The sequence below is a fragment of the Anolis sagrei genome, chromosome 3, assembly GCF_037176765.1.
Source record: "Anolis sagrei isolate rAnoSag1 chromosome 3, rAnoSag1.mat, whole genome shotgun sequence".
NCBI classification, from domain to species: domain Eukaryota; kingdom Metazoa; phylum Chordata; class Lepidosauria; order Squamata; family Dactyloidae; genus Anolis; species Anolis sagrei.
This window is the reverse complement of record NC_090023.1, coordinates 36,295,132-36,319,208: the sequence shown is the minus strand read 5'-3', so window position 1 is coordinate 36,319,208 and position 24,077 is coordinate 36,295,132. Positions and strand designations below refer to the sequence as shown.

At 40.4% G+C, this 24,077-nt stretch overlaps 1 protein-coding gene across 1 annotated transcript in view; it reads right to left on the bottom strand.

The window, feature by feature from the left end:
- The window catches only part of IGSF11 (immunoglobulin superfamily member 11), a 254,314-nt gene extending 230,727 nt beyond the window's left edge, over nt 1–23,587 (bottom strand). The window contains exon 1 of the mRNA XM_060770792.2: nt 23,087–23,587. Coding sequence (XP_060626775.2) covers nt 23,087–23,156 — 70 coding nt within the window. The 5' untranslated portion in view covers nt 23,157–23,587. The remainder of the gene's footprint in view (nt 1–23,086) is intronic.
- Between the last annotated feature and the right edge of the window lie 490 nt (nt 23,588–24,077).

Here is a 24,077-nt window from a genome sequence, read left to right as displayed (position 1 = left end):
GCATCAACCAGCTGAAAAAAGAAGTGAATCATTTGCATCATGGGCAAACAGCATGGGTGATGGAAACCCTCGATTATGGATGAGTCCTATAAGAAAGGCCAGAGGCATGCCAGCTGTTTCAAGGGCAGGGGAAAGGACTGCCCTTGAAAAACCAAAAGACAAAGGCTTAGGCTGCTTTGCTCTTTTGACAATGAGCCAAGGTCTCCTTGGTCTATTCTAGTCATGAGATACTGAGAGCAGCCCTACAAATCATCTGTGATTCAAAACTCAGCAGAGGTTTAACTCCTACATTAACAAGCCAGCAGAGAGTTAACGGCACATCCAAAGGGTTAAAGGGGGGGGGGGGAGAGGTTACAACACAAAAATAGTATCTTTTAATGGCTGGTGATAACTTCTACATCACTGAAGCCAATATACCTGCAGTAACAGAGGAAAAAAGCACTGCATTTCAGGGTATTTTCAGAGGTACATGGTCTTGATATTCCAGCAGCAGCAGGATTGACAAGAAGGAAATTAAAAATAAAACTAAGAAACAGTATCAGAATGATTGCGGCAGAAGGAAGGAAGAATGCAGGATCAGCACACACCCGCTTTTTCAGAAACATCACCACTCTAGCCAGATTTCATACATAATGTGTTTTTACGCAAAATTACTATTCATTCTTCCTTAATCCTTTTGAGGAAGGTGAGAAGAGTATCACTTGAATCTATAGTTTGACAGATACAAACATTTGAATTCACTATGGTGTGTGGCACAACCAACAAAAAGGAGAGCAAGGGGGGGGCAATTTTTCCCTCCTCCCCCTTAGTTTTCTAAGGGGTCTGGGGGCTTTTTGGGATGGGTGGGTATTCCCACCATTTACCAGGCTTATTTAGCCCGGTAAACGGTGGGAATACTGTCTGCAGTCCAGACCTGGAAATAGTGAATTTATCCTGTGCCTTCCAAGAAAGTGTGGAATAAATCCACTATCAAATTAATTCGCTACAAATCAGGGAATGTTGTCTGGACAGCCCCTCCTTTATTGCAGGAGTTTCTACAATTAAGGTCCTGTCTGGATGGGCCTGAAGAAAAAATTAGATATTATATCAAAGGTTGTGCCTATACAGTCTCTAGTTTGACTCAGTTCCAAAGTAAAAAATTGCAGACTAAATTAATCTCATTATATATGCAGATATCAGACTATACCTAGGCTGGCTCTACACCACAGCATTAATACATTTATTTTTGGCAGAGAAGTCTATAGAATCTATATAAATAAAAATGTAATGTTCGTTTGTGGGATTAACATAACTCAAAAACCACTGGACGAATTGACACCAAATATGGACACAATACACTTATCAGGCCAACAAATGAGCATCACTCATAAACCACTGAAAAACACAGCAGAAGAGACTTAAAAGGCCAAAACACAAAATTACATTACAACGCATAAGCAAAACCATACACACACACACACACACACATTTACACAAATATATACACACACATATACACACACAAAACAGACAGACTGAGCCACAGTAATGTGTGGCAGGAGACGGCTAGTTACCTTATAAATTAGAGCTACCAGGATTCCATAGCACTGAACCATGTCAGTCTAACTGGTGTCAAAATGCAGTAATTCTACAGTATAGGTGCATTATAGAAATGCATACTTTGGTAAAAAAAAATAATGGCTACCTCCACTTTTGGAAAACAAAATTCTAGCTACAATTCACAGATTTATCTGTTTGCTGGGAGGAAACATACATGCTTCTGACAAGACAATTCAAAGCAGAAGAAGAGGAAATGCAATATCTTTACATCAACAAAGCTGAAAATTAAATTTAAATACTGTGCTTGATAAAAGTTGATGGAAATGAAAGTGTGAATGTTATCTAGTGACTGGAGTCCTCCTCCAGTCAATAAAATATCTTCCTCTGGTGTTAGATCCTACCCTGAATAGGGTGGCATTTTCCAGAGAAAAACAGTAATTATGTTTCACAAGTAAGTACATAATTGCTCTAATGTGGCTTATTCTTCACAGACCAGTACAGTTTTATTTTGTTTCTCAAAGGCCCCTTCCACATAGCTGTCTAAAATCTACATTGAACTGGATTATATGGCAGTGTGGACTCAGATAATCCAGTTCAAAGCAGATATTGTGGACTATATGCCTTGATATTCTGGGTTGTTTGGCTGTGTGGAAGGACCCTTATCAGTAAGGATGTGAACTGAGCAGGCCCGTAGCCAGGATTTCGATTCGGGGGGGGGGGGTGAGTTTTTTTCAGGGGGGTTTTGGGGAGACTGAGTTTTGGGGGGGGGCTGAGTCTGAGTGAAAGAGGGTCTACCCTAGCAAACCTTTTGTATCATTACCCCAGTACCTCCATGCATATGGGATATATTGAGTATGGTGATCAGATCATGATATGAATAAACATAACAATTTAAATAATGCACCAGTAAGGCCTTTTTGCGAACCACCATGAGAATACCCCCCAAGCCCCCCAAGCCCCCCTCCCCCGGCTACATGCCTGGTATCTTCCCAGACCAAGCTCAACATTGTAGTTCCTTCAAGAACATCCTTCACCTATTCCTTCTTTCTTTCCCTTGTCCTAAACCACTGCTTCTTAAACTGTGGGTCCTGACACCAACTGGAGTCCCCTTAGCTCCATGTTGGGGTCATGAAAAAATTGGCAGCAGTAAAAAGCTTCTGAATGCCATCTAGACATTCACACTAATCTGTTAGCAACAACATGAACAATTTACAATGGACTCAATTGTATTTCATAAAAAGGAAAACCAGCCTATTTAGCAATCGTTGCAAATGCAGATTTTATTTTTATACCTATTTTATGTACCTATATATCTGGGGTCACACACACAAAATGGGCTGAAAGTGTGGTGAGTAGAAAAAATTGAAGAAGTGCTGCCATAGTCCACATGACATGTCCACAATCCCACTATGTTTCTATGTTCCCCAAGTTAATTGTTTCTATACTTAATTATTATAAATAGATTAATTACTACCATTATGATGAACATCGGGCAAGAATGTTGCAGAGAAACATTACTTTCTCCACAAATAACATAATGTGAATAAACACATCAACTACAGCCCTTTTTGCCACTTTATTGGTATGAGACTGTTTTCTCGCACGCAGTTTAGTTAAAACATTTTCTTTTTATGCTTTGCCAAAGCCATAAACAAAGCTCTCCTGCAAACATTACACCTTTACAGAATACCTCATCCTGAACTATCGCTAAATGCTTCAGAAACCATATGCAGGGATGCAATCTGGTGCATAACGCTGAATAATTATAGATAAACATAGACACAGATATATAAAGGGAAAGGCACAGCTTTAGTAAGAATCATTTCAGTTCTGTGTCTTCGTGAAGCAAAAGGTGAACGGGCCCATCTCTCCTATTAACAATGGGGCTTAGGCCATGGAGGTCAATCATCTAAAGAATTGTACAGTCATGAGGATTCAAAAGCTCAGAATATGATGCCCAAACTACACATGTCTACACATAAACCGAATGTCAGATTATTTCTTTTGCAACAAACACCACAAAATTCCCATGTAGGATACAATCTGAAGCAGAAATTTAGAAATGCACCTTGTTCTGTTTTCTTTCTCTGCTTTTCTCCCCTCCTCAAATGAAAGAAAATTTGTGAATATGCCTGCATTTCTTCTGGGATGAAAAACAACTGATGAAGTACCTTTGAATAGAAATCCACCCTCTCTCTCTGGGCCTTCTACTTTAAACTGCAATCTTCCTAGTTGAATTTTGTAAATTTATATACAGACAGTTCCTGAGTTACAAACGTATGACTTACAAGACTCGTAGTTAAGAATAGGGGTGCCATATAAGCCAGTTCAATGTGGATTTTATACAGCTGTGTAGAAGGGGCCTTAGTCATGATCATGTGAACTATGAAGTTCCATAGAGAATTTAAATATAGACATATTTTGGATTTTTGTCTGCAATCCAAAGGAACCTCATTCCCTAAAGCTATATTAATTACAAAAGGAACCACTGTATTAAACATAATCCAAAGGAAAAAAATAAATGAAAACCATCTAAATACAGAGTTAGTTCATTTTAAACACATCACATGTCGTGTTCAAATGATTGGTAAAGCACACCCCAGGATCAGTCTTTATTATAAAACTTTCCCCCTCTCCTGGCACATCATTTCTACATGCCACGAGAACTCCAGCAGAATTTTCATGGTGACCGGCTGAGTAATTTTTATTTTTTAAGCTTTTTCTTGGGGTTTTTGGGAGGGGGTTGGTGCTGTTTTGGATTTTCAGGCTCCAGCAGGCCGAAAATCCCAAGACACCTGTACAGATTGGGCCTGGGCATCATGCAACGCCAAACCAGGGCCCAATCCACCCAGGGCCCACACCTGGAAAAAATTTACAGGTGTCAAATTAATACGGGATAAAGCAGGGTTTTCCAGCAGAATTGTTTAGACACCTCTGGTAAAAGCACGTGAGCTCACACATTTTTTTAATAATAATAATCATCATCGTCATCATCATCTTTATTTATACCTCGCCACCATCTCTCCAAAGGGGACTTGGGGCGGCTAACATGAAGCCAAGCCTAGAATTACAGTAAAACAAACTAAAATAAAATAAAAACATCAAATAATAACATCAAAATTAAAATACAGAAAATAACAGAAAATGAAATAAACAGATGCAAAATAGCATGATGAAGAAATAAATAAAATAAAATAAGTGAAATGGATATGATTATGTCAACTTACAGAAACAGAACACACACACAAACAATTTGATATCGTAAAGTATTTGGCACATGTCTAACTTTATTTTCCAATGCACTCGGAATGTTACTGCAGGAATAACACATACATACCTCTTTGCTTTCTAGCACTAAAGACAAGAACTTGTCTCACTGCAGTTTGCACACAAGTAACACTGTACAGTACCCAAGATAAGAGAAAGCTAAACACTATGTTGCTATAAACTGGACTTAAGAATCTCAGCTAAGAAGTCTATAATTTTATACATCCATCAAGAAAGCTGCCATAATACCCTTACCCCAAAAAAATCTGAGATAATAGAAGGGCAGATTAAAGAAGGAATGCACTGTAGGGATGAGAAAGGTAGCAGTGGACCTACAACTAGCAAGTGAGGCAAAGCTAGAGTTACAATCAATTGCTGCTAAATTCCTGCTCTTCTACACAATTACTGGATTTTTTCACCTGGTAATCACAGCCAAAGCAGAAAGAGATTAGGTTGTTGTAGGTTTTTCGGGCTATATGGCCATGTTCTAGAAGCATTCTCTCCTGACGTTTCTCCTGTATCTATGACAAGCATCCTCAGAGGTTGTGAGGTCTTGACCTCTGAGGATGCTTGCCATAGATGCAGGCAAAACATCAGGAGAGAATGCTTCTAGAACACGGCCATACAGCCCGAAAAACCTACAACAACCTAGTGATTCCAGCCATGAAAGCCTTCGACAATACAGAAAGAGATTAATCTAAAAGTATAAGCGCCTCATGCAATACAAGGTTTCCTTAAGTGGCCAGTTGCCTTTCCACTGATCTGCATTATTTATATAAGTTGCAACCCTAAATATCCAATTTATTGATAGCTACAAAACATTTAAAACTCAAATTGGACAACAAGTAAATTCACAATTCTCACAATCAAGAATGTACAGCAACATTCTATGGCCGCATCTACACAAACACTTTATCCAGGGCTGATCCAGAGTGTGGGGCTGACTAGCAGTGTCAAACCATGCTTACTGCCCTCCTCATGTTTTCACTGTAGTCATGATCACCATCCATGAAATGATGGGTGACCATCGCTTGTCACCTGGAATGTTGTCCAGGGTGCCAGACTGACAAAGGATAGGGATGGGGGAAATGGAGGAATTGCCCCCTCCTTTCCCTGCTCCCTTCTCCAATAGCCCTTGCACCTCAGCTGTTATCACTCTAAGTCATGCGCTACAGTCACCAGCCAATTTCTCTGCTGGTGGTTGCCACAATGATGAGAACAGGAGGAGAGTAGTAAGTGCCATCCTACGTCCCTGTGCCACCCAAGTCTGAGGAATATGAGATGGCTATCTAAACAGTTGCAGATGGTTCCATATTAGAACCGGTCCAACTGTTTACAGGGGCACAGTATCCAGGTTTGCTCTGGGATTTTTGGAAAACTCTGGAGCAACTCATGACTTTTCTTAATGTGGCTCAAGGTCCTTGGTCCATATTAAGTCAAATTAGCTCTATGCATAATGTAGACGACACCACCAAACTAATTCCTCACACCATTCAAGGTTAAGTGTCCATGTAGATGTGGCCTGTATCACCTGAAGTCTCCAACTGATCTTCAAAGCTCATTGTTGAGCCAATACAGTAATGAATACTAGAAATCAGTGAACTAGGGATCAGTTTAGAAGCATCTGATCAGTTTAAAAAGAGAATCTGGCTTCCTTATTACCTAATGAATGAAGAAAGTTATCTTACAGCAACTTCAACCAGCTTCGCAAGAAGAGTACAACAATTTTGGAGTGACACTAGCTCTTTATTCAGTGAGATTTTATCACAGTGACCCTGTCAGTTATTGATAACCTAATCCCCTCCATCTTCTGTTATAAATTGGACAAAGATATGCACACATGTATTTACAAAGAAGTGTGACTATGCATGTGTATGAATAAGAAATCAGCAAATAAACTCATTTTGATTAAATCAGTTCAGTCTGAGTTACAAGTAAAAAAAAACAACAAATTAAAAATCCTTCCTTTGAATTGTGAACTCCTTTTCCTCTAATCTGCATGACTGTGTAGACTAGAATTTTAAATAATAAAAAGGAAAATGAACATAATGACAATTCTACATATTGGCTAATATAAAAATGTGTTAAATAAGTTTTATCGCACACAGTGGGACACATACATTTGATAATCCTCGACCAAACATGTGTGTTACAAGGTCTATGCCTAGACATAGTTGATATCCAACTTTTATACAGATATATCTTAAATCCCATTGAACTTAAACGCAAAGATGGTTGGATCCAAAAAAAAAAAAACAGGCACATTCAATTGCTAATCAGTTCTATTGATACCAGATTAATTATCATAATGGTCAAGACAATAATCCTTAATGAGAATAAAATTCAGGTTGAGCATCCCTTCCCTGAAGTCCTGGGACAAAAAATGTTTCAGATTTTTTTCAGATTTTAAGATATTTGCATAAAGAAAGAGAAAGAGAGAGAAAGAAAGAGAGAGAGAGAGAGAGAGAGAGATATCTTGGAGATGGGAGTCATGTCCAAACAAAATTCATTTATGTTTCATATATCCCTTATTTCCATAACCTGAAAAATAATTTTATATAATATATTTTTAATAATTCTGTGCATGAAACAAAGTTTGCACACACTGAACTATCAAAAAGCAAACGTTTTATTTTTCATCCAATTTTTGAATTTTGGAGCTTTTTTGTATTTTAAATCCTCAACCTCCATAGACCAGTCAAGCCTATAGTCAGGTCTAAGGTTACAGTTTTAACCCCCCCCCCCCCCAAAAAAAATTCAGATTAAAAAAACTGGCTTACTCATTAATTTTAACTGGTTACCAAATCCCTATGCAAAGTCTATGAGAAATAAAAAATTAGAGTTCCTCCAGAACTACAAGCACTATCTCAACCAAATTTTCATAATTTATTTATACTGTCATTACCTACTTTTCCACCAATTTACAATTGCAATAGCCATTGTGGTGGAAGCAACAAAGATTTGACATTGTGGATGCTTAATAAACATTTTCAATGTGAAGATGACGTAATCCACCAAAACTTGACATCAGATTCAAACTCCACAGGTTAAACTTCATAAGAAAAAAAATTAAGTTTAAATACAATTTATGATGTTTCCAGGTATATAACAACTATGATAATTTGTGCTTGCTTTAAAGTGTATACTTTACTTTCTCCTAAACTATTAAGATTTTTTTAATAACCAGGTACCAGGTTAAAGGTATTTTATGTAGTTTTTGAACATGGAATAATATGTGTGGACCATACACATGATTTTTGTTACAGTAAGTTGTAGCAGGACCGTGTGTGTGTGTTGAAGAAAAACCTTATGATGGTAATTATTATGTGCAGCTGGTAATGTAGGTCAACCAGCAGCTTGGGCCACACCCGATAGGGCAGTGGTTCTCAACCTGGGGTCCACAGATGTTTTTGGCCTTCAACTCCCAGAAATCCTAACAGCTGGTAAACCGGCTGGGATTTTTGGGAGTTGTAGGCAAAAAATATCTGGGGACCCCAGGTTGAGAACCACTGCGATAGGGTATAACTGTATGAGTTTTTAGAATACAGTTCTGGAGAGCTTTTTCTCTGAGGAGTTTTAGAGCTAAAAGGTTCTGCTCTGGGGAGCAGGTTGGAGAGAAGCTGTAATGTTGCTCTAAAGGAGGCTACGGTGGAATAGCTGTTTACTCAAGGTTTATGTTTTGCTCTCTCATTTGACTTAAGATGAAGATGCCTTATTTTGTGTTACTTACAAAGACTATGTAAGTTTCTTGTACTGTTTGTTTTTTTAATATATTTTTTTAAAAACTGAAAGTAGTCTTGTCACTGCTCCCTTGCTCTTCCCCCTTTCAGAGTTCTCTCTTACATCTGCCTTCTTGCTCCTCCCACTGGCATATAAAAGGAAAGCATGAAAGCAGTTGTGGCTCATTCCAAACACAGCTGTCTTACTGCGCAACTGTCTGCTAGCTTGAGTTGCTGTTTTGAGACTTAAAGTCCTGTTAGTTGCTGTTTGTGTGTCCTTTCAGCCACCTGACTCCAGAAGATGACTAAACATTGATCAAAGCAACTGAGTGTTTTTGAGTTCATGGCAAAAAAGAAAAAGCCAAATATTGAAGACCAATAAGGCAGGAGGATGAGCACCACTGCAACAGCAGTTACTGATGAAGACCCCAGAACATGCACACCTGGATTGCAGATGAAAACTGAATTAATTAAGGAAACTGCAGTGCCTATCACTGGTTCATAATCCAAGCCCTCCCCCCCCCCCAAAAAAAAAAACATGGAACAGGAGCAAAGACAAGAAACCATGTCATTAATAGTACTTTACAATGAATTCCTTCAAGATACTGACATACTGATGGAAGAGTTATACCTATGGTGTAGAAAATGGAAGAAGATTACACCTGCAGAAAAATTATCAAATGCACTGGAAGCATATCTTGTTTGTGACTGACAGTTTTGTTTTCAAATGTGAAGAAACTTCAGATTTCACTAACACTGCCAGTGTCAACAGCTACAAATGAAAGGTTGTTTTCAACTCTTAAATGTTTGAAACATACATAGGAAGCACAATGGAGCAAGAAAGACTGACTGGACTTGGGCTCTTGAGTGTCCAACAAAGTTTACTGATTGAGCTTGATTTCTGTCAAAATGTATTGGCACAGTTTTCAAGTGTTTCCAACAGGCATTATGGTATTCTTTCGTAACCACTAAATAACCAATTAAGAGCCGTTGTTGGGTTTTTTGTCACTTGAAACTTTGTAGCTAAAACATACATTTGATTTAATTAAATTTATGTAAAATATAGAATGAGCCACAGAATTTAAATTATTTTGTGATATGTACCTACTCTTCACTAAAATAGTTTCAACCCCGCCCCCCATTTTTTCCTTGTTATGTGCCTGCAGACAGTATTTATATAAATGAGAGTCAGAGAATGAGGATTAAATCCTTTAAAGGGGAACATAATTGGGGCTAGAAGTTGCTTGTGATTTTAGAATTCCAAATGTTTATAATGAGAGTTTAAACGTGAAGCTAAAATGTACATAATTGATCACCCAAAACAAAACTGATGAGACAGTATACAGTTAGCATCACATAGTGGTTTCAGTGTTAATGTAGGACTCAAGGACACCAAGGTTCAAACTTCTCCTTGGCCATGGGACTCGGCTGAATTTCCATGATGAAATCATACTCTCTCAGCCTCATAAGAAGGCTGTGGCAAACATCCTATGAAGGCCCAAGAAAATCACACAATGGGGCTCTAACTACATTGATCATTTAATGCAATTTCAAACCAATATTGAAGGAAGTGGTTTCACTGTGCAGATGATTACGGGACATAGGAAATCCTAGTGATTACACAAACCACAGAGCACAGGTGCATAGTAAGGGCTATATTTTGGACACTTTTCTGAGAGCTTGTTGTCTGGTCACCACAGTTTGAAGCTAGCTTTGAACTGAATTCAATGGTTAGTATAGATGGGGTAAGGATCACCATAACTTAAAGTTAACTTGAAGGCTTGTAATAACAACAAAGTCTACCCAGAGATGAATATAACAACAGTTTCTTGTACACTGAAAGGAGAATACAGATTGACTATCCCTCACCCAAAATACTTGTAACTAGAAGTGTTTTGGATCTTTTAAATTGTTATTGTAGAATATTTTTGTATATATTTTTGAGATATCTATGAGATTTTTGACATATCTATGAGATGGGACCTAAGTCTAAACAAAAAGAATGTATGCTTCCTCAAACACCTATATACATAGCATGAAGATATTTTTATACACAATATACACAATATTTTAAAGAAAATTGTGTATGAAACCATGTTTGAATATAACGAAGCATCAGAAAGCAATGCTGTCACTATCTTAACCATTCCTGTGGACAATTTCCATTTTTGGTATTCTAGATAAAGGATGCTTGACTTGTGTATCATAGGAAAACAGTAGCTTTACTACAAAACCAGTGAGATACTCCTTTCATCGACAGGAAAAAACATGAAGCTCCTGGTTCAGTGTGGCAGCAGTGTGAAAGTGTCAACCATTTCCAGGGATTTCTAACCCATGCCAAACTATATTCATTCCCTGAGACACAGTTCCAACAAACACATTTACTTTTATGCAAATGTTTTAAGAACTTTTCAGCTTTTCAGCTCACAAAAATGAATGGTCATGCAAATACTCTGGAGCAATAATGCCAACAGAAGGTGTAAACACTGCAACTTACTGCTTTTCAGGATCTTGAATATGCCTATAAAAACAGGGAAATCTAGTTTATTGCTCTAAAGAACTCCAAATATGTTGTGTGTGCAGTTCTCCTTGAAGGAAGCTGTTTACAAGCACTCTTGCATACTGTATTTAAAAAATATAATAGTAGCATCATGCCAAATAGATGAGTCACCAGAAAAGATCGGCTAAATATTCCCTAAGGGTGTAATGGGGAATACTGCTTATTTGCCATAAGATATAAAATGTTCTCTAGTGGTTAAGATTTGGACCAAGGAGTCAAGAATGTGCCATCTATTTATTCCAAGTATCTCTACTTTGTATTATAATACAGATATAAACTATTTTAGCTATCTTCAAAGAAATGTTGCACATAAATCATTCTAATTTGGGATATTTTTAATAACTCCTTAATAACACTTTGTATTATGCAGGACTCGTGCACACAACAGATGAATACAACCAACAAGTTATAATTATGATGCAAATAATATTTGGCAAAATGGGGGAGGATAAAAAAGAACATGTTGTGTGTGTGTCGGAAAATCCCGATTCCACCGCCGTCACAAACACAATTGGTAGGGACAAGGGACAGGGACTTCTCAGCAGTGGCCCCCCACCTGTGGAATTCCCTCCCCAGGGACATCAGATTGGCCACCTCCCTCCTATCCTTTAGAAGGAAACTCAAGACTTGGTTGTGGGACCTAGCGTTTGATCAATGAATAGCGGCATGTGAGAAGACATAAGCAATTCAAAGTGACAATGAACTGACCCAGACTTTGATTTTAATTGGTGTGTTTTTAACAACTGTTTATTTAATGTTTTGTTTTAATGAATTTGTTCATTGTTTTTATCATTGTGATGGCACCGAATGGTGCTTGCTGTGAGGCCACCCTGAGTCCTCCCTCGGGGGTGAGAAGGGCAGGGTATAAGTGTATGGAATAAATAATAAATAAATTGACTGGAGAATCCTGGATTGATTGGAGTCTTTTACTAATGAGAATTACTGCAATTTGGGACTTATTCTGCATAAAATTTCCACATGTGTTTTTGTGTAGAAAACATCACTTTCTGCTGAATCAACTGCATTTTCTGTACAGAAATGCCATTTTTTCAGAAGAAAATGTTGGTTTCTGCACCAGAAAATGCAATTGTGAATTTTACACAGAACAAGTCCCCAAGTACAGATGTTCTTCACATAAAATAGTATTTTCTGAACATGAAAATATTTTTTGTGCATAAATACTATTTTCTTTGCAGATGAATACACTAATATGTTACTTATACAGAGAATGGTGTTCGATACATTGTCGAAGGCTTTCGCGCCTGGAATCACTGGGGTGTTGTGTGGTTTCCGAGCTGTATGGCTATGTTCTAGCAGCATTTTCTCCTGATGTTTCACCTGCAACTATGGCTGGCATCTTCAGAGAATCTGAAGGTAGTAAAGCAAGTGGAGTATAAACCTGTGAAATGTCCAGGATGGCATGAAAGAACTACTGTCTGTTAACACACATATAAAGGGGTGCAATTCAAAAACTAGGTTTTGTATATATTGAGTGGGGTCCACTCATTAGCATGTGTGTAGGGCATCTGCATGGAATAAATAAAGGAATAGGATGTATCTAAGTGGCAAACAATTCAAAGGGAACAAAGACCAGACTATTTCCATACACTGTTAAACACTTCCTGTATCTAACAGACAATGGTTCTTCCCAGCCATCCTGGACATTTCATAGGTATTTATACTCCACTTGCTTTGTTACCATCAGATTTTCTGAAGATACCAGCCACAGATGCAGGTGAAACGTCCGGAGAAAATGCTGTCAGAACACAGCCATACAGCCCGGCAACCACGCAACTCCCCAGTGAAAATTGTGTTTTCTGTAAAAAAAAACCATATGTAAAATTTGTACAGTGGAAGTTCCAAACTGTAGTCTTCTAAATCTGAACTTTTCAAAGACTTTCTTGCAGTGAGAAGAAAATTGCTAAAATCACTCATTGCTTCTTTTGAGAAATACATTTGCAAAGAACTACATTTTCAATTACAGTCAGACGATAAAATTTGCTAAGAGTTTCAATTCCTGCATTTTGTGGGTAATTAACATAAGAGAATATTTCTCTTGCTACATCAAAGTAATGCAGGAATAACTATCCAACCATAAAGCATCTTACACCTGGCTAGATTGGGATTGAAATGTTTTCAGGATGGATGTTACTAATTAACTGACAATCAAAATAAATTCAATTCACTATTTCAGATTAAACTCACAGTGTAGACAAACCATGTTGTGATGAAGACTAATGTGTAGACACACAGAGATGTGGACGTTTTCTCCTTTCGACCAAGGAGCAAATTAATTTGTTCGACTTGTAGCAGATTTTATACAAAAACATATATACATAAAGAGTATGTATATATCTTCTCTTTAAACCACAAGTCTCTCAGAACTCCAATACCTTTGCAAAAACCTTCAACCTTCCAACACCAAACTCACCACAAAGAGTAACTCTTTCTTACTCCTTTATTATCCCAGCAGTTACCCCACTCTGGCTGTAACGACTCAATGGTTGCCAGGTGGCCCGACTCCCACTGCCTGCTGCCCTGATCCTTGCACTACTTGTTACTTAAGAAATGATACTCAAGTCATAAATGAATTTTCAGTACTTGGGGGAATGCCCCTCTTTGTATACACCTGTTCAAGCATTCAGATCTATGCTGAAGGCCACCACAGACGGGGAGGCTGTCTCCTGCTTCACCACATAGTGTACTGTCCCCAGTGGTGAAAGTACTCTGAAGGATGGCCTTCAGAGTACTTCCATCACTGGAAGCAGTACACTATGTGGTGACACAGGAGAAGGCTTTCTCATATGTGGCATCCCACTTGTGTAATGCCCTTCCTTTAGAAAATGGCAGAGATATTTCTATCAATTCAGTATTAATTTGAACTTTGTTCTTCACACAAACTTTTAAAACTAAGTGAAAACGACTAGGTTTTGTCTTATTAGACTGCCAGTTTTGCTTTTGTTTTAGTCTATTCTGCTTAAATATGCCAACTTGCTGGAAATTGTTTGAGTTTTACCATGCTACGAGATCTCCAGATACAGTGTAAACATTTAAATTACAGAAAGTTCTCACTTATCAGACAGGTTAGGAACTGTAGAACTGTCCAAAAGTGGAATAGGTTGAATTATGGAATCCAGAGTTTTTTAGCTTGAAATGTATTTTGGCTGCCCAAAATGTAAATGATATACTACAGTATACCTTAGCATAGGCGCAAGTGGTTCCAAGCAGCAAGAAGAAATAATAAAAAAGCAGCTCCCTCATCAAATTAGTGCAACTTGTCTATAATTCTCAAGCATTGAAAGAGATGTCAGAAACGGAGACATCCAAAGGTGGGAGAAACCTGTAATTGATAACTATAATTGATCCTACAAAGATTGCAATGTATTGGATTGATATTTCCAATAAACACACCTCACTTTGATAAAAAAAAAAGCAGCTTAAGAAGTTGGGGATATTTAGCGAGAAGAAGAGATGATTAAGAAGTCACATGTTAGCCATGTTCAAATATTTTTAAGGATTTCATATTGAAGATATAGAAAGCTTGTTTTCTGCTGCCCCAGAGACTAAAAAACAGAGAAATTGATTGAAACTACAAGAAATAAGATTTCACCTAAACATTAGGAAAAACCTCACAACGATACGAGCTGCTTGATAATGGAATACACTGCCTCAGCGTATAATGGGATCTCCTTCTCTGACGATTTTTGAACAGAGTCTGGATAGCTATCTGCCTGGACTGCTCTGATTGCCTATTTCTGTTTGGCATGGGGTTAGACTAATAGCCTCTGTGTTGTCTTCCAGCTATAAGATTCTATGATGCTATGAATCTCAATATCTTGCATATGGTGTCACCATTTCATGTGCAAGCAATACCTGTGCTACAAATAGCTATTATTTTTCCTTTGAAATTTTACTTCCCTCTATTAATTCCAAAAAAAGATACAATTGACCTTTGCTTTCTACTAGGGTTTGGTTCCAAATGCTCCCATGGATACTGAAATCAAGTTTTATTATATACAATGGGATAATAAAATGCCATCTCTTAAATAAAAAGTTACCATCAAGGTGTGCTTTTGGTTTTGTTGTTGTTGTTGTTGTGTTTTTGTAAGCCCTCCCCCCACTCCTTAAAAATTTTCAGGTTAAAAAAATCCTGGTTTACTCATGAATTTTAACTGTTTAACCAAATCATCATGCTAAGTCTATGAGAAGCAAACACTGAATTGCGTCTCAGAGCATGGATCTGAATTAACAGTTGCTTGCTTATGTCTGTTACCCCCAAAATACAGAGGCAGAGGAAGAGATCAATAAATACACAAACACACACACACATCTGGATCCAGTAAGACACAAGAAGAACAATGCCACACATAAAGTCATTCAGCATATTTGTTAAAAGTTGGCTGGGGTCCTGTTCTGGAATTGAGTACATTTGTCCAAATTGTCACAGCTGAAATTGAGAGCAATTCTAAGCACTACAGATACATCAGAAGTCTGGATCTGGCACACAGATCCTGCTGCCATTCTGAATGTAATGGTTTAAAATTAGAAAATCTTAGACCCAAAAAAACCCTGAGAACATGTAATTATTTTTGTCACTGATATAGACTTTGAGTGGCTTACATAGACAAAAAGAAGTATAAGTGTGTTGTACTGCACTGTTGCAGTGAATTACTGTTGAGGCTTTGGTACAGTTGAAAAGAAAGCACTGTTTCCTTTTGGATTGCATGGTACAAATGCCCAGCAATGGACAGTTCTCAAAGAATTACTACGTTGGGGTAGGACCTGAAACACTTCTAATCTCTGCTCATCTAAATGAACCTTTCAACACCAAGGCAAAAATTGTTTTTGTGTTCAATATATATAATGTTTTATTTTTGCCATTCAAGCTGTTGCTCTCTAGCTCAGAAGAAGATCCAAAACAGTGGGTTGTTGTAGGTTTTTCGGGCTATATGGCCATGTTCTAGAGACATTCTCTCCTGAAGTTTTGCCTGAATCATGGCTAGCATCCTCAGAGGTGGTGAGGTCTGTTGGAACTAGGAAAATTGGGTTTATATATCTGTGGAATGGCTAGGGTGAGACAAAGAACTAATCAATGTGGTCAGTTGAAACATTCACAATTAGCTCCAGCAGACAAGAGTTCTTTGTCCCGCCCTAGTCATTCCACAGATATATAAACCCAATTTTCCTAGTTCCAAAAGACCTCACTACCTCTGAGGATGCAGGCAAAATGTCAGGAGAGAATGCCTCTAGAACATGGCCATATAGCCCGAAAACACCTACAACAATCCAGTGATTCCGGCCATGAAAGCCTTTGATAATACATAGATCTAGAACAGTCGGTTGGTAGAAAGCTCTGATACAAGAAAGAAGAAAGCTCTAATCTACTGTATACTGAAGAAACACTACTCATGTCCTTTCTGCATGCACTTTATCCTGTTCCAATAAATGCATAGCTACCTATTTGCTGTGCAAGATCCAGCAATCTTCTCTAGAAAGGGCCCTTCTGTTCTCAGCCATTTGAACTTATAACCATGTTTTGCACCTAAGAAAAGATGACAACCTCTTACTTTAATAGATTTTAATCCCTCTAGGGAGATATGGCAAGCTACAAATAAAGCATTATTATTATTATTATTATTATTATTATTATTATTATTATTACTATTATTGTGCTAATCTGTCATAGACCAGGACCCAAGGTAACAGTCTTCTTTACTGAGTGACATATCAGCCTCCTTTTCACAACTTCCATTCCTAGTTTGGTTTAATAGCTGAAGTGGCTCTATATTCACTTGTTGTGCAAACTCTGGGTAATGATTTTAAGGCTAATTTTTAAAATCTAGGACTAATTTTGAAAATGAAAAATACAAAAATATGTACACTTCCACACACTTTATATTGCCCTTATTCCATCATCATAATATCAGGATCTTTTCAAACAAATTCCACCCTTTTCACCATAAGCTAGAAATCATCCAGTTCATTTACACACACACTAATTTAAATACACACACAACAGATAAGCTTTCTCTATCATCACCACTTACCAGAATCATAGCAATCTTATCCATCCATTGACAGTTGGGCATACTCATAACAAACAGACATATTCAAGCACACACCCACAGAAACTACACCATAATATAACCCTATAGCCGGATTTAAGAGTGTGTGACTTACATAAAGTCACCCACTGGATTTTCATGGCTGAGTTGGGATGTGAACCAGGATCTTTGCAATAAAGCTGGCAGAAGAGCAGAATACACAATCTCCGTGCTCACCTCAGGTTCAATGGTTTATGAAGCATGGAATTACTGTCCAAGTCAAGCCACTTTATGACCTACTGAACTGTTGTTCCAAGGTCATATATAAATTCACTTGAGTTATCATTCTCAACCATTCAACAAGATGTGACAAAGGAATCCTGCAAACACTTTAGGGGCATAGTGGTGCTCTGGGATGGGATGAAGTGAAGAGGGATGAAAAGAAATATATGTGTTGCAGAGAAAGACTAGGAAAATAGAACAGAGGATCGGCAACAGGTGCAGTTTGCAACTAAAATAGTAAAACTATAGACTGCTTGGAAAGAAATTCCCCAAACTGGGGGCAGAGGCTCAGAGAGTGCTACAGAACTAAATTAAGGTGCATTTACAAAGATATAAAACAAACTATAAGGCAGTTCTGCATCTGGATCTTGGCAACAGGAACTTCAGTCCTCAACTTACAAGCTTCATGGCCCCAATCATCCCATACCAATACACCACATGCTGGCATCATCAGAGGAAAAAGAGGAGAGTTTAAAAAAAAAACCAGCTTCCACTAAAACAATGTGACTTTTAAAAGTTATCAAGATGTAGCAGTCCAAGAATGATACTCCACTGATCACTGTACACCACCTTGTTCACAACTGCTTAATATCTGCATGCAGTCAAACCAGACAACAGCAAATCTGATGCCCTTCATTTGTAAATAAAATATAAAAGGCACATTTTATTTCCCTCAGTCAACAGTATTAATTTTACAAAGATAACTATATGCCTCCAGATGTTTCCCAATTTGGTTTTGAAACTACCTAATCTACAATTAGGCTTCACTGATTTCAATTAGTTACTTTCAAGTAAGTATGCTTGGAGTTGAGATCTTTGCTATGGATACATTCACAAGAGTACAACCCCCAATTTCGCAAGATCAGTGTTCATGGTTCCATTTATCCACATAAAAACAACATATGTCCTCTCTAGGCATTTTCTAGGTCTTACAGTGTGACTCAATGGCATTTTTGGATCAAAAGTCCTTCATTTCAATGGAGTTCATGTATCCATACAAAGTCCATACAAAGTCCATGGATAAAGGGATGTCGTATTGTACATTGAAACCATAATTGAACCACCTAGTCTTACAGCTCTTCTGATGTCTACTCCACCACAGACGTCAGAAGAGCTGCAAGACTAAAAAAAAGCAACGAGGGTAAAGACAAAGAACCACTCAGAGGAAAAGTGTTCTTCCCACACATCAAGGGAACCACTGACTGCATAGAGAAGCTGATGAAGAAAAACAACCGACAAACTATCTACAGACCTACTAAGAAAATCCAACAAATGCTACGTTCAGCAAAGGACAAGAAGGATCCTCTCACCTCTCCACCGCTGCAGCTGTATACCATGCAGCTGTGGACAAGTCTACATTGGGACCACCAAACGCAGCATTGCCCAAACACAAATCAAGAAACACGAAAGGCACTGCAAAATAATTCAATCACAGTAGTCAGTCATAGCAGAGCCCTTGATAAACCAACCTGGACACAGCATATTATTTGAGAACACAGAAATGATGGACCACTCTAACAACCAGAATGTCCAACAACACAAAGAAGCCAATGAAATCCACAAGCATTTGGACAATTTCAACAGAAAGAAGGAAGCCAAGAAAATGAACAAAATCTGGCTACCAGTATTTTTTTTAAAAAACTCTAAAATCAGGAGAGTAAATAAAGAACAACACTCAAAAACAAGGGAATTCCAGACCAAGGGCCAGCTAACACCTCCCAACAAAGGATCCCCCAGGCAGCAACCAGCCAGACTTTGAAGCTGCAAGGCTATTCAATGCTAATCAAGGTGGCCAATTGCGACATTCACACTTGCCTCAAGCAGACAAGAGTTCTTTCTCCCACCCCTGACATTCCACAGATATATAATCCTCACTTGCCTGGTTACAACAGACCTCACAATCTCTAAGGTTGCCTGCCATAGATGTGGGCAAAATGTCAGAAGAGAATGCTTCTGGAACATGGCCATACAGCCTGAAAAACTCACAGCAACCCAGAAACCATAATTCTTATTGAAAGTGTAACAAATCTGTACATCCTCTGCAAATGTTAAAAATCCTAATGCATTACGCAGCAAATCTGTTATCACTTCTCAATGCAACACTGATGTATGTGCATGTGTGTATTTGCTGCGTATTATGTCTTCAAATGGATTTCTCTTGTTCAATAAAAGATTAAAGACTTTATCTCATCAGAGCCATAGGAATTGCTTCCCGCAGCAAAAGGTCCGCAACTTAATTCCAAAAACAAAAAAACAAAACAAAAACATGCTAACATTGGAACCTGAGATTATTTGGGATTTAACAAGGATTAGGTCGAAATAGTTACTCTGCTGCATGAAAACCTTTCTGAATTTGCGTGCCAAAGAACATTTTCCCATAATGAAGAGGAAACAATTAGCATAAGAGCAGGACAAAAACCTAAAGTAAAACAACTGATCAAACCTGGCTTTGATTTTAAATATTATAGAACGCAATCTTATTTGATAACCCTCTGTGAACTCAGAAGGGAAGTGATTCTGCAACATGAATATAACTGTCCTACTAGACCAGGCATGGGCAAACTTGGACCAAAGCAGCTGAAGCTGTTAGGAATGGTGGGAGTCGAAGTCCAAAACACCTGGAGGGCCCAAGTTGGCCCATGCCTGTACTAGACCAAGTTTTAACTTGATCCATTGAAGTGCTCCAATCCTAACAAATATAGTTTTTAAAAATCAAATTTTTCCACAAATATGTTCCATGTTCCTAGTTTCCAAGAGACCTCACAACCTCTAGATGCAGGTGAAATATTAGGAGAGAATGCTTCTGGAACATGGCCGTAAAGCCCAAAAAACTCACAACAACCCAGTGATTCTGGCCATGAAAGCTTTCAATGATACTTTTCCACACTCTTTCAAGGAAGCAATATGAAAGCTAACACCTTTTGTTAAGTAAAGGAAATTCACCGCATCAAACCGCCACAGTGAAAGTTAACTATCAGAAGCCAGCATTACACATGGAAGAGTGTAATTAACACTTCCAAGTCACTGGGAGAAATTCCCCGTCACTTCCGCAGGATATATGGGCTACAAGAGAAACTGAACCAACAGACCTCACAACCTCTGAGGATGCCTGCCCTAGATGTGGGTGAAATGTCAGGAGAGGATGCTTCTGGAACATGGCCATATAGCCCAGAAAACTCACACCAACCCAGTGATTCCAGCCACGAAAGCCTTCAACAACACAAGTATTGAAGAAAGCAGTTTCACTGTGCAGAGAGTTACATAGGATATCCTGGAACAAATTTGAGGCTCTGATGGTTGAGATTGTTATCTGGCTGCTGCAGTTTGAATCAAGCTCAGAACTGCATTATATGGTCAGTGTGGAGGAGGCCCCTGTGGGACTGGATGAAATTCCAGACTTGAAACAATCATGGCCCAACAAAGGATTCCCCCTCCAGTCAGCAACCAGCCAGGCTTTGAACTGCAAGGCCATTCAATACTAATCAAGGCAGACAATTTCAACATTCACACTTGCCTCAGACAGACAAGAGTTGGTTGCTATGAGTTTTCCAGGCTGTATGGCCATGTTCCAGAAGCCTTCTCTCCTGACGTTTCACCCACATCTATGAAAGGCATCCTCAGAGGTTGTGAGGTTTGTTGGTTCCATTTCTCTTGTTGCCTATGTATCCTGCGGAAGTGATGGGGGATTTCTCCCAGACTTGGAATTGTTAATAACACTTATTAAGTAAAGTTTATATATCTGTGGAAAACCATACATTTAAAACTCTTTGGAAAAGTAATTATGAAGCAGGTAACACTTCTGCACCTACACAGTTTTTGGCAAGGAGATGGAAAACATCCAATTTCCTCACTTGCTGGAAACAGCAAGTCTGACAAATGACTGCAGGAGGAAAGAAAGCAGGTATGGGCAAACTCCGGGTCTCCAGGTGTTTTGGACTTCAACTCCCACAATTCCTAACAGCCTACCGGCTGTTAGAAATTGTGGGAGTTGAAGTCCAAAACACCTGGAGGGCCCAAGTTTGCCCATGCCTGTGCTAGACCCCCTTTAATATATATGTGTGTGTGTGTTTTAGTATTGTCCTGGAAGGCTGGGTTGTTGTAAGTTTTTCGGGCTGTATGGCCATGTTCTTGAAGCATTCTCTCCTGACATTTCACCTGCATCTGTGGCAAGTATCCTCAGGGGTTGTGAGGTAGGCTGTTAGGAATTGTGGGAGTTGAAGTCCAAAACACCTGGAGGGCCCAAGTTTGCCCATGCCTGTGCTAGACCCCCATATATATATTAATGTTTTAGTATTGTCCTGGAAGGCTGGGTTGTTGTAAGTTTTTTGGGCTTTATGGCCATGTTCTTGAAGCATTCTCTCCTGACGTTTTGCCTGCATCTGTGGCAAGCATCCTCAGGGGTTGTGAGGCAGGCTCTTAGGAATTGTGGGAGTCAAGGTCCAAAACATCTGGAGGGCCCAAGTTTGCCCATGCCTGTGCTAGACCCCGATATATGTGTGTGTGTGTGTGTTTTAGTATTGTCTTGGTAAGCTGGGTTGATGTAAGTTTTTCAGGCTTTTTGGCCATGTTCTTGAAGCATTCTCTCCTGACGTTTCACCTACAACTGTGGCAAGCATCCTCAGGGGTTGTGAGGTAGGCTGTTAGGAATTGTGGGAGTCAAAGTCCAAAACATCTGGAGGGCCTAAGTTATTAATGTTTTAGTATTGTTCTGGTAGGCTGGGTTGTTGTAAGTTGTTTGGGCTGTATGGCCATGCTTTTGAAGCATTCTCTCCTGATGTTTCACCTACATCTGTGGCAAGCATCCTCAGAGGTTGTGCGGTAGGCTTTTAGGAATTGTGGGAGTTGTAGTCCAAAACAACTGAGGGGCCCAAGTTTGCCCATGCCTGTGCTAGACCCCGAGATATATATGTGTGTGTGTGTGTTTTAGTATTGTCTTGGTAAGTTCTTGTGGGTTTTTTCGGGCTATATGGCCATGTTCTAGAGGCATTTCTCCTGACGTTTCGCCTGCATCTATGGCAAGCATCCTCAGAGGTGAGGTGTCTTGGTAAGCTGGGTTGTAAGTTTTTCGGGCTGTATGGCCATGTTCTTGAAGCATTCTCTCCTGACGTTTCGCCTACAACTGTGGCAAGCATCCTCAGGCGTTGTGAGGTAGGCTGTTAGGAATTGTGGGAGTCAAAGTCCAAAACATCTGGAGGGCCCAAGTTTGCCCATGCCTGAAACAAAGCTTTCCCAGGTCCCTAGAATATAGGGTAGGTAAATCACGAGTCGAAGTGGTGTACTTTGGAAGGTCACATCATGAAACTGGACTTTTTTTTTCACTCCTCCCCAAACACACACACACATAAGAGTACACATATGTCATCTTTCTGGTTCAGTGCCTGCCGAAGGAAAGGGGAAAGGTGATTTTGCAAAGGGAGTGGAGCGATGGAGGTGAAGGAGGCGTCGAAGGGGGAAGAGGGAGGAGATCCGCTCACTCTGGGACTTTGCATCAACTTGCTCGGGTCTCTTTCACAGCCGAGCTCTGCTGCAAGGAGGATACCGGCTGGGCATCCCAGTGCAGGGCGCGCGACCCACCGACCGCCCAGGGGCCAAAGTTGCGAGGGAGACGTTGTTGTCCGAAGACCCGACCCCCCCCCCCGGCCCGCGCCACTCCCGCCCTTAAAGGCGCCGCTTACCTCGGAGAGAGAGCAGCGCCGCCAGAGGGGCCACCCAAAGCCCCCAGCTCGAGGCGCCCTTGCCAGTCATGCCGGGCGCGGGCGGCAGCAGCAGCGGAGGCGGCAGCCCGAGCGCCTTCTTCTCCTCCTCCTCCTCCTCCTCCTCCTCCTTCTTCCTTTCTTCCTCCTCGACTGGACTGCCGTTAGGTGCCGGGCAGGGTAGGCAAAAGCGAAAGGAGCTCCCGAGCCGGGGCGGCGGCTCCCGCTGCAGCAGAGCCAGCCGCTCCGGCTCCTCCCGCTGCAGCAGCAGGAGCAGCCGCCGTTGCCGTGGTGGTGAATGCCGCTGCTGCTGTTGGTGTTGCCGCTGCTGCTGCCGCTGCTGTCCCGGGACCGCCCGCTTTGCGCCGCCCGGGGAGGCTCCGGAGCCCCGGGGAGAGAGGCGAGAGGCTAGAGGCGAGGAGGTCTGCGAGCCGGAGCGAGAGCGCCACCCAGTTGCGGAGGAGGAAGAGGAGGAGGCGCGGCTGGCTTGGACCACTGGACGACGCCCCTGCTGGAGGAGGAGGAGGAGGAAGGGGGGGGGGGGAAGAGGGGCACGGAGAAGGGGTCGCGGGGGGAGGGGGGTTGTCCGGCCGGAATGGCCTGAGAGAAATGGGCGGGGCCACCAACGCCTCTCACCTGGAGAAGGAAGGAGAGGCGCGTGAAGGTAGCCAGTTTCTCTCCCTCCCTCACGCGCCCCCCCTCCCCTCCCTGCCCCGAAAAAGGCGCCGCTGAACTCCGCTCGTCCCAAAGTTCGGAGAGGTGCCCCCCTCCCCTCCCTCTCGCTCCGCGCGCGCCCTCGCTCTCGCGCTCCACCTGCCTCGCGCTCTCACTTACCTCGCAGCGCGTGGATAAGGAGGGAAAGCGGGGCGGGAGGGGAGATTCCAAACTCTCAGTCTTCGCGCCTCTCCTCCGTTCTCTCAGCGAGGAAAGGTGTGCGTGTATATAGAGTATATGGAGGTGTCCTCACCCGTTC